General features: G+C 41.9%; 1 protein-coding gene across 1 annotated transcript in view; it reads left to right on the forward strand.

The window, feature by feature from the left end:
- The window catches only part of XRN2 (5'-3' exoribonuclease 2), a 49,094-nt gene that overhangs the window by 31,219 nt on the left and 2,500 nt on the right, over positions 1-15,375 (forward strand). The window contains exons 27-29 of the mRNA XM_009288468.1: positions 814-941; positions 6,676-6,736; positions 12,321-12,462. Coding sequence (XP_009286743.1) covers positions 814-941; positions 6,676-6,736; positions 12,321-12,462 — 331 coding nt within the window. The remainder of the gene's footprint in view (positions 1-813; positions 942-6,675; positions 6,737-12,320; positions 12,463-15,375) is intronic.

A 15,375-nucleotide genomic window follows, 5' to 3' on the forward strand; every position in this document is an offset into this window, starting at 1 on the left:
AATGAGCTGGGGTTATGTATTACAGATAAAATGAAATGTTTTTCCTTACTGGGGAGGGCAAGGAGACATATGTTTATCAGAGCCAGAAAAGAGAATGTTTTAAAGGAGATTGTATTACTAGCAAATAAAAGTAAACTCTGTGAGCAACTGAACACGAGTGTCTCTTTAGGAAGAGAAAATACTTTCTTCTTCATCTTATGGCTCTGGAGGAGCTGGAAGAAGAAAAAGTAACACCCTTCCCTCCATTCGTATGTTGGAAAGCATAATTCCAGTGCTATGCTTGTGAACTATCTTCTGTTCTTCCATGTCATAGTTATTAAAAAAAAAAAGTATAGCTGCATTATTGATCACACATGATGTCTCATTAAATTGCTGTCCAGGGTGGCAGACACCACAAGCATCAAAGTCTTAATGCGAATGTAGTTCTGCACAGGAAAAACAGCAAAGGCCTGGCAAACATTGACACATCGATATTTGCAGATCCCACATCTCTCTCATCGGGAAATGTGACAGCAGTTCAGTTTTACTGAACTCTTACACAGTTTGCAGGAAATACATGTTTTTCTGCTTATTGTGGCTTGCTATAGAAACTTCAGAATTTTTGCTGGGACCAGCTCACAAAGCGTGTGCTTTGTGCGTGGTGTGCCTGGGACCCTGATCTGTAAGCGAGTCACCGCGTTGTGCTTGTGCACACCTCCACTGACGCACTGGGGAGAGCTGGGGTGTTTGATGGGCTGGGTAGCAGCTGTGCTGTAACGTGGCATTCATAAAAACATCCTATTCTTTTTCCTTTCCATTTCTTACACATAACAGCCATACGATGCCAAGGGAAAGAGGGATGCCAGGAATGTATGCCAATGCAGTACCCCTTGGAACTTATGGGAGCCCGTACACCAGGCCGCTTCTGACTGGGCAGCAGCAGATTCCTAAATTGTTGTCAAGTAAGTGGGTTCTGCTTTCTACATTTCAGAGTTTGAAAAATATTACGGTTTCATTTTGGTCTGTTGCACTATTAAAAATAAAAAGTGGATTCAGGCATCCGTCTTCATTAACCTTGTGTCTCTCTTCTCTATTGCTCTTCCTTTATGGAATTGCTGCAGTGAAATGTACTAAAATGTAATTATGTGCCTGTAAGTGGGATCCCATCTTGAATACTGCATCCAGTATTCAAATGCAATAGGAAAAATAGCACTTTGTCTACTAAGGGTTCCTAGTGTCTGTTATCTGGAACATATTCAGTGTGTGGCTGAATCTCAACATCACCAGCATCAGCAGACTTAGTAGAAGCTTGGTGCTTTGTGTCTGAAGAGAACAACAAGAGGAGGATGCCGGCCACAGAAAATAATTAATGCACAAGGCATGGTGGCAGATCAGGAGAGATTGTAGGACTGACAGAAGAGCCTGTGGTTCGTGCTGAGATGCCAGACTGAAGCAAAATTGCTAATTCACAGTCCTGTATTGGCTTCTCCTGCCTGCGGTAGGTGTTGCAACTTCTGGCAAAGAGGTGGTAGGAGATGGTCAGTAGGTCAGGGATGCCGCTGCTGTTGGCTTGGTGAACAAGTGGGTCACTGGAAGGGGTGAGATAAATCCTGTGTGACCTGAAGTGGAGTTCTTCATCCTGGGAAGGAAGTGCTTGTGCGAAGGGCTCCCAAAAAGGGTGCTAGTTAAGAGTCCTGTCTCTTCGCCTGTGATCACGAGCTGCATTTCTGTAATGGTGGGATTGAGACGGGGGAAACATGGCTAAACTGCCTAATAAGGTGCTTTAAAGTAAGAAGTTCTCACTGTTCAGCTGGATTCTTGCAATATTGAATTATGCAAGTGTTTGAAGTTTAAACAGCTGACACAGATAAAGTTTGAACTCCAACATTTTGTCACATATAGAAGACCAGATTACTGCATAGTGAAGCTGTCAGCCTTTTTATACTTTACTTGCATTTTTGCCGCATATGAAACAGCGAATAAATAATATCGATGGCCATTCTGAATTAAACTTAATGTCCAACCCCAAAAGTGTAGTTGAGTAGTGGGTGCAGAAGCTTTCTTGTGTGAGGAATCAGATTGGTTTAAGTGGAGAGACGGATTGAATATCAGAGCCTGGAGCTATTAACTTTGATTAGAGGAAAACAAGTGTTTGGTTGTTTTGTTTGTTTTTTTTTTTTTTTTTAACAAACAGGAAATATGATCTAAAAAGAAGAGTGTGGGGAATGGGAAGGCAGAACTACCAGACAGGCATCACATTTTTGTATTAATCTCCAAAAAGAGAGTCTGCATGGTTTTGGGGAGAGAGAAAGTATTCGTGAGCCCATCAGTCCCTATACCGCTGTTCAAGTCTTCTGAAGCTCGAGTCTTGGCGCTTTGTGGGAAATACTTATTTCAAAGCAGTTTTCTCTGCCTTACGTACATGGAGCTGATCTTGCCAATTAGGTACTTAGAAAGCTCTCGTGCTCATGGCATCTGAGCACCTTGTGTTGTATAGGAAGCACTCCACATGCAAATATGCCCCAATGCCATCATTCTTTCAAATTGAGGAGGCTTGAATCCACTGATCGATATGAAATCCCAGTCCATCTGTTGGCCTCAGAAAAACTGTCTGGTGGCTTTCTTTCACACATCCCTTCCTCCCCTCATTGCCTGCCCCTTCCTCACCCTCAAATTGCCTCGGGCATCCCCAGTTGCTGTTCTGCAGGTGTGCCTGGCAAATCTGAAAGCAAGGTGCTCTTTTTTTTCTTTTTCTTTCTCTTGTTGTGCCACTTTCCTTAATGTTGGTTTTTCCATTAGGCAAAGGTTGATCTCGTGCTTTCCTGTTCGTCCAGCAGAAAGAGGTGCCAGGTCAACCTGCTGGTCCTGGTCCCTCCAGCCGCCGTTGTGGCGTGCTGCTTCGTGCGCTGCTGGCAGTCATCGTACAAAGGCTTTTTCACAAAGCAGGGGTTGTGTGCCTGCTGTTGCTCTCCAGGGCTCTTCATCCCAGAGTCGAGAAGCTGGTTCCTGGCACTCTCTGTTTTCATGGGACACCGCAGTGCAACATGCTGCGAATGTATTCTTTGTCAGTTAATTTTGTTGTGTTTCTCCTCCTCTTCTACTAACGATACCAAGCTGTCCTAGGAGATTAGTCTTAAACTCTAATTAACTTGTGATTTAAACTGACTGCAATGTGAAGTCTTTACAACTAACTACAGTGGCGGTTGACTTAATCAATGCCAAGTGGCCGTCTGTGTCTTAACTCCTCTTTTACCAGGCAGAGACCCTGGTAAAAGGGTTAAACCCTTGCTTAAACCCTTGTTAGAAGAATACCTCCAAGTGTCGTAGCCCCAAATTTCTGCTGAAATCAGTCTTTGTGACATTCATGCTGAAGGATGCTTTTGCAAATGGGACCACATCCGGACACTGTAACACATCCTGGATTATGGATTGTGCGGCTTGAGTGTGAAGCAAACCTGTCAAGATGGGAGTGTGTCAGCAACTCTCTGAACCCCACTGCAGTTGGTGGTGGTCACCTTATTGAACAGGAACAGTCTGCATGGACAGTGCGTTTGCTCCAATGGAAGTTTGTGGTCAGAATTGAGCACCTGGGCCAATTTCACCCAGACAGCGTTCTGTCGAGGAGTACCAAAAGGTGTTCCTGGATCTGGCAGCACAGCTATCTTCTTGCCTTTTGCAGTTACCCCCTTCAGTTCAAGCACAAATGTCTCTGTCAAAGCACAGATATCTTGGACTAGAAAATCAAATTAGAAGGAATGGGAAGGCATATGCTGAGTTTTCTTAATGGGGGTGGGTTATCACTTGTGTCAAAGTCACGTTCATCAGCTGTATAATTGCAAGAGAACAGCTGTATGTTGTGGCATAATTGGATTGGGAAGCATCCGGAACACACACGTTCCTGAAAAACTAGAGCTGATGTGGTTAAAATTCCCACGTTTTGTGAGATTGATGCAGAGCAACTTTTCGGTTTATGTATTATGTTTTTATATGTATGATGAAGTAAAATTAGACTCTAGAAGGGCAATGCGGTCGACCAAAGTGCCATCTCTTCCTCAAGAACCTGCTGTGGGTGTTCCTTAGTGTTGTTCTCTGATTTGACTTTGATGTGCCAATTTTCAGTTGATGAATAATTGTCTGTGCTGATAACTTGGGGAGTCAAGTGCAGTATGGCAGTACTCTCTGAATGGCATATTTGGTTTCTGCAGCACAGGGTATCTGATTTATGACTTTCATTTCAGTCAGTAAACTTGTCAATTAGCTGCATTTGAAAAGTGATTTTGATTAGCGCAATCAGTAAACACAAAATCTCGTCTTTGATTGCCACACTGATTAGATAAATTGTTACTTGAGGAGCTGCTAGAGAAGGCAGTTTATTTGGCCTTATAGCTCTAGGAAATGCCTAAGTTTTGAAGACTGAAGAAAATATTGTCATTTCTTCTCCGATTTCGTACCTTTTTGAAGTGCAATTCACTGCTTCAAGCTTTTTCCCTCAAAGATTGTTCTCTGTCGGAGCCATTCAAATGAATAGTAATAAGGTGGCTTTAAACATTTTTACGATGATTTTATTAAACTCTTTCTTAAACTGTTCCCTACAGCTGCAAAAAGGTGTGGTTACAGCAGGAGAGCTGGGTCCTTTCTTTTTCAGATGGAGAGAGAGTGATTAAATAGGACACATGTTTTTAACTAGCCCTTAAGCAGGGGTCTGTATGAATGGGAAACACTGTACCAGGGCGAGACCAGCATCATCTCCCTGGGTTTCTCACTAGGGCACCATTTGACCCTGGCAGTGGAATGGAAAACGTGTTAATAAACTTCAATTAAAATGTGACGTTCTGACCAGGGAGGGAGAGACTGTCTTAGTCTGTATAATTGTCCGGATACTTGGGGGTCTTGCCTAGCTCAGCCTGCACAGAGGAGAAGGGTGGGGGAAACATGGCCGTTATTCTTCCTGGAATATAGGATTTTTTTCTGGAAGTTTGTGTCTCCCAGCAAGCAAAAGGAGAACTGAGCCAGGCCTAGGACACCTGCAGGTCTAAATAAATAAAATACAGCGTGTACCCCTCTGCAGCTCAGGCCGTTGCTGGGCTGGGTGGGCTGGATTAGCTCTGCCCAGAGGAGGCCCAGGCGGGAACAGCGGAGCTGCTGGGGATCAGAATTTATCTCCCCTGATGAAACGGTGTTATCTTCAATGGGGCTGCCTGCACCCTCCCCTGCGCGCTCGAGTGCTGCCGTGAAAGGTTTCTGTCCGGGTCAGACCATTACAGCCTGCAGACAATCCAGCCAGACTTAGGAGAGAGGCACAGATTTTTTTTTTTTTTCCCCTCTAGGTTTTTTTTTCCCCCCTTTTCTTTCAAATTATTGCAAATTGCAAAGCTTTAGCGTTATTGGCAGTTTAACAGGGCGTTACTGTCCCATCGCAGTACGCAGTATGTTAGGAGAGAGGCACAGATTTTATTTTTTTTTTTTCCCCTCTAGGTTGTTTTTTTTCCCCCCTTTTCTTTCAAATTATTGCAAAGCTTTAGCGTACTTGAATATTGGCAGTTTAACAGGGCGTTACTGTCCCATCGCAGTACATCCATTAGACAACTTCTGGAACCAGCTGTTGAAATTAGGTCACACTTAAACACCATTGAAAATAATCAAAGGTGTCACTGAAACTGAAGCTTTTGATTGATGCACAATTCGAGTGTTGTGGACTGACTGGGGAGCTATTGATTAGCTGCTTCTTTTATCCTGTTTACTGACCAGTTTATTTAGAAGAACAACAACTGTTTAATTGCATGGCCTGTTAAAGCAATGTTGTTACTGCTACGTCTTTGTAAAGAGTTAGTTTGGGTAGAAGAAACAATTGAGAAGTGGGTGGTCTTTTTCACTGCAGTTTCTTATAACTGCAGTGCTAGGTCTCTGGCCAGGTTTTTACCCGAAAAGGTTTAATTCAGTCACATTATCGGAGAGATCATTAAGAGATTTTTTTTATTATATTATAGATTATTATATTGTCTAGGTTAACTTCTAAATATATTTTTACAATCTTTAAATATATGCTAAATATAACTATATATATATTTAAACGTGAATAAAGTGGAACTGTTCACTTTATTACGTGCTCTTGGCCGTTCTTTTAGTTTGCTTTATAGAATAACTTAGCCTAATCAGAGGGATACTTACACATATTTTGAGTATTCAATACTTGTTGCTCACAGACATGGTGTGTTATGATGATGACACAGCGGTGTGTGTGTATATGTATCTATTTTTTCATATAGTGTAGTGATGAATGTACTTGTAAGAAATGTAAACATTAAATGAAGTCTTCAGTCGTTATGGTAACAGACATGGTTTTGCATTTTTAAAAATTCAAGAGAAGATACCTGTGAGGTGTCCAAGCACTAACCAATGCTAGTTCTAGCAATTAAAATTTATTCTTCTTATAACTTGAAGCTTATTGGACCTAATAAAAAAAAAAAAGTTGCCTTTTATTAGTTAATACTAAGCTTGCCACCGATGGACATAAGGGCTCTATCAAAATCAGCAATAGTAACCACAGCGACTTGGTGAAATGTATTTGGTAGTACATCCAGTTTGAGCTTTTCTGTTTGACTTCTTAAAACAAGTAGTTCTCAGGCATGTGGAAGAGCACAGTTCTTTAAGTATACTTGCTCTTTTTTTATTTTAATGTTTTGTTTTACCCTCTAGATCTTAGACCCCAGGAGTCTTGGCGAGGTCCTACACCCTTGTTTCAACAGACGCCACAAAGGTAAGGCAGGAGGGATTGAAGTTTTGTAAAATGTGGCCGGGAGGGTGTACTTGGTTCTGCCAGGCTTCCCAACTTTTTTTTCCCCTCTTTGTTTTGGACTTTGTTGTTTAAATTTGTTGAAATCATGCTGTACAGCAGGGTTTTTTTAAGTTAATTAATGTCCATGATTTATTTATATTTTGTGAGCGCACGATGTGGTGTTCATCCTTTAAAAGGCTTTGAGTACTTTGTATTTTTAAAAAAAGGCAAAACCACTTTCCATTAAAACACAGACTTCAAAATTAACTTTACTGTTGGTGCTTTGGTACCGTTCTTGGTTCTTTGGCCTTTATCTTATTGAAGCTTTTGAGATACTATGAAATTGAACACAGAGAGCTTAAAACTGCATTAGATTTTGGACAGGCTAAACAAATTTCTTTTTAGGAGGGCTGTGGAGCTTAATGAGGCATAACTAATGGTGTTCCACTTTTATCATTTCTGTGCCGCAACCGCAGCATTAGTACAGACTAGCCATTGATTCTTGCTACAAACCTCTTGAAGTCCTAATCAGCTTCTTTGGTACAAGTTTTTCAGGCCTGACAAGCCTATTGTAGGGCAGTGTCACTGTAGGTCAGTAGTTATTAGTTGCCACTGAAAACAGTTTCTTTAACTACTTAAGACTGAACTGAATTAAATGCAGAAGGGACTCAGGGAAGGATTATGGAATCTGCAGCCCAATAAGTGCCATCGAATAGAAGGAATGTGACATGGTTTGATAATAAGGGATGTTTTACATGCGTTCCTTCATTGATAGGTTGTATGTCCTTAAGTCAGATGGACTTTATAAACTCCAGCATACCTGTGAAAGCTATGAATAATGATATTTATTTATATTTATGGAAGAATGAGAGCGTATGCGAGATCTTTTTGAAGTTTCTGCTCTGAGGCACAACTCTTTCTTTTTTCATGGTTTTATTTGCAAATGTTAACCATTGAAAATATCAGCTTTGGGAGAATTTATTGAGCTCTCCGCAATCACGCTTTCCATGGCAACCATTTTGATCCCTATTGAAATAAGTCCAGCTCCCTTGTCCTGTGCCACATCAATGTGGAATATTGCATTATAAATGAATCTTGCGTTACAAACTTTAATATTACTTTGTCCCTGGGACAAAGCTATTCCCAAACCTTAATTAAATCCAATTTACATAGTACCATTTTGTGAAATATTGCTACAGGTCTGTAACTTGTCATTATTTTTACAATGCTATACTTTTATCATTTTACCAGGCTGTTTATTTTTGCAAAGTGGACTAGTTTCTCAATTCACGTATAAATAACTTCTTTCAGCCAGAAGTTGTTTGTTTCTCACTTTAAATACACATTTTTATTACAAATTGTGATAATCAACTGTCTCTAATCAGAATCCTATCATAAGGTTACTGTGCTTGGTTTGTGCTAATATTTTTAGAAGTGACCGCACACTGCCCAAGTGCTTCAAAGCATTTTTGCAGATAGATGGTGTCTGTGATTCGATCTGCTAACCTGTCCAGCGTGCTTCTAGTGTTGCGTTATCGACCTCGCTATTCAGTTCCCAAACTTGAGGAAACTGGTGTCGCCTGAGGTGACTTTAAGTTGAAGATGTATCATCTTCACCTAGAAAATAGGCTTTAGAGAAGCTTGGAGAATGCTGTTCTAGCTTTCGAGTGACAACAGTATATTTACAATGCTTTCCCTCCCCGATGGTGCTTTGTTATACCTCTGATGGCTTATGAAAATCACTAATTTGCCAGTTTCAGTGCTGAGGATAAGTAGCTTTGCCACGTTCTTGGAAGCCGTTTGATTTGGGAAACAAATCGAACCGATGCTTAGGGCTGATGTTGAGCTAGTTGCCATACAGAGATAAGCACGGAGACCTAAGCAAAAGTTTAAACAGAAACATAGATAGGCTTAGTGCAAGAAAAAATGGCTGAACCTGTTGAACTGAACACCACCGCCGCCTCCCCCAAGAGGTTTTCAGTTTCCCAGTTAATTCCCTGGGAGCTGCCAGTTTCCCATACCGCTACCCCCAAGGCTGTCCCCGCTTGCTGCTGCGGCTTCAGGTGCTCCAGGAGCAACAAGGTGCCGCCGGGGAGAGCAGCGAGGAATTTCTGTTCTCCGTCACCTCTGCTCCCAGGGAGAAAGTAATTGAGGGAGAGGCCAGCCCCGGCTCCAGCCTTTTCAAATGAAGTGGGTTGGCAGGAGGCTACGATATCCTTGATTTGCGACATCAAGCAAGGGATAAGCAAGGAGCCCTGTCCCTGCCAGGAAAGCTTTGAGCCTTTTGTGCTATTTCAGGGATAGAGTATTGCAGCGGGGGCGAAACTAGCTTGGTTCACAGGCCTGGGTGGAAAAAGCCCAATAGCGTAAAGCTGCTTCTTCATAACCCAGATGATCTTGTCTCCTGCATAAGATCTATTTCTTTTAAATTTAGCGATGCAATTCAGTGTGCAGCAAGTAAAATAAAATCGGTGAGTTGCCGTTGAACAGGACACCTTTCAGCATGTCCTGTTCGGGCCCTGGTCCGACTGGGCTGTGTTACTGGAGATTTCATGCTCTTGCCTTCAGTGCTGGTGATCTGATATGTTTCAGAGGTGTTATATATATTTGCTACCTGGTTTCCTGGCTGATATAAATTTGTAATCCAGTTAAGCAAATCCTTTTGCTTAACCTGCTCACAGAAGAGATTTCCAAAGAGGCTGAGGTTGGAACACAGAAATGTTTTACTTTATAAAGTTTCCTGAAGTTGTATTTTAGCTATCCTGTATGTATATGCTTTAGTTTAATCATAAGTTGACATAACTCTGGATAGTACATTTGAGTAACTCTGCCAATGTGAACTCATGTGATATTCCAAGTGGCACAATTCTTTTTTGTTACCCGCGAGGCACAGCTTTGCTCTGTACAAATCTCCACCCTAGGTAATTTGAATCACCAGTTAATACTTCCACTAGACGAACATGAAGTCAAGTGCTGTGAGGACTATAATTTCTTGATTTCTGTTTACCAGATGAAAATCTAAAATTTTGGTTTTTAAAAATAGTACATAGTTCTGTGAATCAAGAGCAACAAAAAGGTGTAAGCTGCTTTTCTGGCTTTAAGATCAGAAAATGCATTGCAGCTTTTTTTTTTTCTTTTCCTGCTAGGTTTATCCTCTAGAATATGTAGTGGTTCTAACTGAAAATCACTAATTTCACTCTTTCAGATGGCCTCAAAGTAAAAATGCCCCAACATAGTAGTGATATTAGTGTGTTTTGTTTGTTAAATATCCCAACTTTTCACTAAGCAGCACTTTTTATTAAAATAAAAAGTTTAAACTCTGTGCCAAATGCATATTAATATCAAATGAAATTTGTCTCAAACTTTCCCGGTCCAGGCACGTAGCAAGTGTTGGCCTGTGGTCATCAGTCGCTGAGGGTATTTATCACCAGCACATTAGCAGAATTGTAGAGACAGAGTGACTGTTGATGGAAGCCCTAGAGCTGGGGCTATATAGGTAATTCCCTGTAGGTTTCCTTAAGGCTGATCAGTGTATTCTTCCTGGAGAGTCTGCTGTTTTCCAGGAATAGGGGGGGGGGAGTTAGTACTCAAAATACTTAATCAAAAGGAATATCATACTTAGAATATTGATTTTGAGTGTTTAGTCCCTGAAACTGTAATGTGCTATTGACATGAAATACAGTACTGCTCCTCCTAATGAATGATTTGGATAACATTGTGCATTTCTAGACATACCTCTGAAGCTTAAAAATAAAGCCACACAGTTCAGTATCACCACTTAGCTTTTGTGCATGTTCATTTTTAGTACATGTATTGCACATTGTATTTACCAGTTGCATATTTATCAGGTAAGACTCATACTTTTATAAACAGGAATCGAGTTATTTCATTTGTAGAGATGGTAGGATTTTCTTTGGCCTTTCTAAAATTCAGGCAGGTCTTAATCTGACCAGGTAGAGCAGCTGTCTTGCAGGCTTTAGTGTGAAACCAAAAGCAATTTGCATCCAAAACCAGAAAGCCTTCAGGTCCAAAACGACGGTTTTCATTCATCTTAATCTTATGTTTACCTGTCTCGATTGCAACTTTGCCTCTGTTCCTGCTGGTGGAACGTGTGTTTAAAAGTCCTTCCTCTCCCAGCATCGCTTCCTCAGTTGCTCAAAGCTCAGTTTGCCCAACACCGTACAGCTGGCTGTGAATCCTCCCTTGGTCACGAAAGTCATACCTCCTCCCTGAACTCCACATGTGTTTGAAAGAATATATCGGCCTCTGGGTAGGGTTACTCCTCCAAGGCTGAAGTCCCGCCAATTTAATCCAGCAAATCTAGGCAGAGGCTCTCTGAAGACATACAAAGTGACTCAGTTCAGCGGTGCAGCAGGTAAATGTGAAACGCAGTGCTCATGCTCGCTGCTATTCCTGTCTCTCGGCAGGCTGGCCGACTGACTCGCTCTTAAACGGGGGTCAGAAAAGATTAACTGTCTCGACTATCCATTGTTTTTCCTTTACAACGATATATTGTACTGCAAAACTTAACTGCTATGAATTCTGTAAGGAATTGTACCCTTACACGTGCTCAGCTTTAAAGACTATATCATGGCTATATCATTTTTCTAAATATTTTTAATCAAACAGTGATTTGATGTATTATACCTGTTGCTTTATAATTGTAATGTTAGAATAGGTACTTGAAGGCAATTAAAACATTTCTTGCTGTTAGTAATCTAGGATGGCAAACTAGGTTATAATGGATGTTGAATTTGCGTTCCCATATAAACTGTACACCAAATGTCAGTCAGTCCATGCCAATTAGTGCTTATGTTGCTAGGTCACCATGGTCAATTGAAAACGGCATCAATAGAACTTGAAAAGGTTTCTTCCCGATCAGACCTTCTGACATATTGAGCAGAATAATGGATGGGAAAAAGCAGCCAAGGCCCCTACCCTAGATTCAGAATACTCGCAGTAAGAATTCATTTGCAACCTGCAATTAACTAGAAAGAATGGACTCCCAGAAAGAGTCTGGACATTTAGAAAAGAAAGCCTCATTCTCCTGTATCGCACATGTTTACTCTTTGGATGGTGTGTTACGTTTAGCTAACTTGGTGATATCTGGGTTTTAATCTACGTTCAAGATCAGTGCGGATGAATTGGCAAATTTGCCCCTAAAATAAAAGGTGGACAGAATCCTTCCAAGGAATTTGAAAAATCTCTGATTTGTAAAATTGAATTTGCTGCTTGTGGTAGTACCAGAAAGCTCGGGAGGTGTGTGTGTGTATATATATAAAAATACTACAGAAAGTTCTGTAGCTTTCAAGCTGTGATGAAGGAAGCAGTAAGCAAATGTGGCCTTTTGGTAGGAGAATCTTGGAAGATGTTGCCCCCTCCCCAGTTTCTCTCTAATGATTTGGCCATCTGCAGTACCGCTGCAGGCATAGCTGGATGTGACAGTGTTTAACTCTGCGACAAATCGAATCACTTATCATACGAGACTATAGAAACTTGGATTTAGTGGTGTGAAACTCTCTCTAGGAGTGAAGTTCATGCTGCAGTGCGTTTCTTCTTTACACAGAACTGCTGGGGCTGCTCCTCTTCTTGCCTGGAACCGCATGCTGCAATCCCAAAATCAGTACCAGCCAAGTCAGTACCAGGGGCTGGGCGGACCAATGAGTTACCCACAGAGACCTGAAGATCGGATGGACAGGGGAAGGCAGGTATGAAAACGCTGCCCCATTTTGCGCGTTTTGGTCTCCTCCTGAGTGAGGCTTCCTTCGTGTGTGGCTGTGGAGAGTGAATGCAGCATAGGTAGGCATTCCTGAGCCGGTTTTAGCCCGGTAACCGTGTCACCAGTGAAAGCACTGACAGGTAAGCTTCCCAGCCTTGTCCAGCCCCTCCGTGCGCACCCCTGGCACAGGGCCCACGCCATGACTGTGCCGCCGCCGCTTTTCATTAAAAGTAGATCAAACATGCTACCCAGTCACACGCTTCTTGCAGCCTGAGAAAACATAATCTGAAGGCAAGTATTTCAAACAGTGTCTTCCTCTTCTGTAAGGAAATCTATCAGCTACACGTTTTGGAGATAGAAGGGTTTCTCCCCAGTATGTTTAAAATGTAGATTCTTAAGACTTCATTACTTTTTCCCCTTGAATGTTTATTGGCTTTCTCTTAGCTGAAAAACTACTTAAATGCAAATGTTAGATTCTAGTAGCCAGAGAAATAAACATGTCTGAAAGTACACGTGAAAATAGCTTTGTGTGGTTAAATAAAAACAAGTGAATGTGATAGGAGAACCTCATCCAAAATTATAGGTGACTTTGTCATCAGTTTATGAAAATGCCACAGAATGAAAATGCTTCTTGAAAACAGCAGGTGATTTTTGCTTATGTGATTTTTTTTGTGTGTGTGTTCCCAGTAAAAACATAATCTGCATATACTCTTGTACTAGAAATTTGAGTATTTACAATGCTATATACTAGTTTAAAACAAATTTCAGATATCTCTATTAAAGTTTAAGTTCCGTTGCTGTTTTGGTAAGTCAGAACTATTACTCAGCTGTGGGAAGGTTACTGACCAGTAATGGGGAAAGAGGAGGAAGAGCACTCAGCTGCTTGGTAACAGCACTGTTTCCCAATCCTTTACATGGAAACTAAGGCACAAACTGTTTGAAATTTGCCTTCTGTTGGGACCTGGTTCAGCTACCTCTCACAAGCGTGCTCAAGACAAGTCACTTTTTAGTGTACGCTCTTAGTTTTTCTTTTCTTCTTCCCAGCCTGCCCATCTCCCTAGTACGCAAGCATTTGTGTTACACGGTACAGCACAAACACAGTCAAATTTGGTGTTTGATTTCTGGGACTGTTTCTCCATGTTATTGGCAGCATATAGCCATTTTCACGTAGGTATAAACTCTGTCCTGCAGTGTGTGTATTGGATAATATCCCAGTCTCTTTTGCTTATACAGCAGGGACTGCAAGTACAATCTATTTAAATTGTAATGTCATAGAGCCTATGTGAAAGCCGTCTTACAGCATTTTTACCACTTCTCTGATTCTTTATCTGCTTTATGTTTTTCTTTTCTGTTCTGGTTGGGAGACTCGGGTAGCGCTATCTATCACGACCGCTTTTGCACCATGTCGTCGTTATGGTGTGGGGGTTTTGAGGCAGCTAATACAATAAAAACATGTACTGTCAAACCAAGTTTCTAAGAGAAGAGCCTTTGGCCTTTGCTGGGGAAGCTTTTTGCAGAGTGCCGTGTGCTTCTCTGTCTGGTTCAGCTTGTCAGGACCGAAGCCCAGCAGAAACAGCCTGTGAGCTGCTAATACTGTTCTCAGCATTGTCTGCCGACGGCAGGATTACATGGTGCTGCTGAAAAGATCTATAGCCAGCAAGCAGCCTGCCCCAGCCCTCCCAACTCTTAAACTCTTGTTCGACTGAACCCTTGTTAGCAGCAGTGAGACTCCCTTCTCCCCCCACCCCCCCCCCCCCCCCCCCCCCCCCCCACCCCCCCGCGTCTGCGCGGACTGGTGTTGCAGCAAGAAATGGGGGAAAAAGAGAGGCAAGTATGCCACCGTGTACTCTTGCTCCAAGTATAGTGGGGAGGCATTACCAGTACAAATCCTTCCAGGGCTGGTTTTGGCTATAAGCAAAATTAGACAGCCTGGGTTATGATCGCATTAGGCTTAATGGGGAAACAGTGGGGCTTGAATCCTGGCTGTGCTGCCCAACTAGTCCCCAATGGTTGGTTGTTTTTTTTAAGTATGTTTCAAATTTGGATGAGGTGTATCGATAGGATCAGTTTTCAAAAATCTTTCATTTTGTGTTACACAGGTTTACCCAAAACACTGGAGACAAAGGAATAAATGCATAATTGCACTAATCCATAACAGGGGCCGCTGTAATAACGTAGAAAAATCAGTGGAGGATTTTGATGCTGGTGGAGTCTGGGTGGTATTTAACTAGGGCTGGAAAATCGATACTTGAAAAAAGTCTGTCTGCTACACCATACTCTGCTCTACCCTTTATCCTGGGTAACGTAGGTGGATATATTTGCAAAAGGAATCAGTGCTTAAACTAGTTCATTCGCGACCTTAAATCTTCATGCGTAACAGCTACAGCTGGAATCACAAAGGTGAACAGGAACTGTCTTCCAGAAATGGTTGCAGCGTGGGCTCAGGGAGGGCGTCCCCTGTTAGTTCACAGTCGGAAAGGTGTCTCATAACTCTGGGGTCTCAGAGCATCGTGGACATCTACAGCCTGGCGGTGACAGAAAACCTCTGCCCTCCCAGCTCTCCAGCTGTTTGCCACCTGAATGATTAAATAGGAGGCGTACTGCTGTTTGGTGATATTGCAGTCTTGCCCAAAACGTATTTCGCCTGTCTGCTGGATCATGAAACGAAGTTAAAACTGGGTGGTGACGACAGGTTTATTTGTATTCACATACGTGATCGTTATTAAGGACAAATCTTTCAGCTCAAGTAAACTTGCTTCCTTAAAAAATTTCCTTTGCAGTTGTGTTGCTTTCTAACTGTGTCTTATCTCCTTTTAAATTTTTGTTGCCTCTTTTCTTCTTTTTCTTTTTTTTTTTTTTTTTGGCCTTTTTTCGCCTTTTTTTTTTTTTCCCCCCACCGTTT

The sequence above is a fragment of the Aptenodytes forsteri genome, unplaced genomic scaffold, assembly GCF_000699145.1.
Source record: "Aptenodytes forsteri isolate BGI_AS27 unplaced genomic scaffold, ASM69914v1 Scaffold185, whole genome shotgun sequence".
Classification (NCBI taxonomy): domain Eukaryota; kingdom Metazoa; phylum Chordata; class Aves; order Sphenisciformes; family Spheniscidae; genus Aptenodytes; species Aptenodytes forsteri.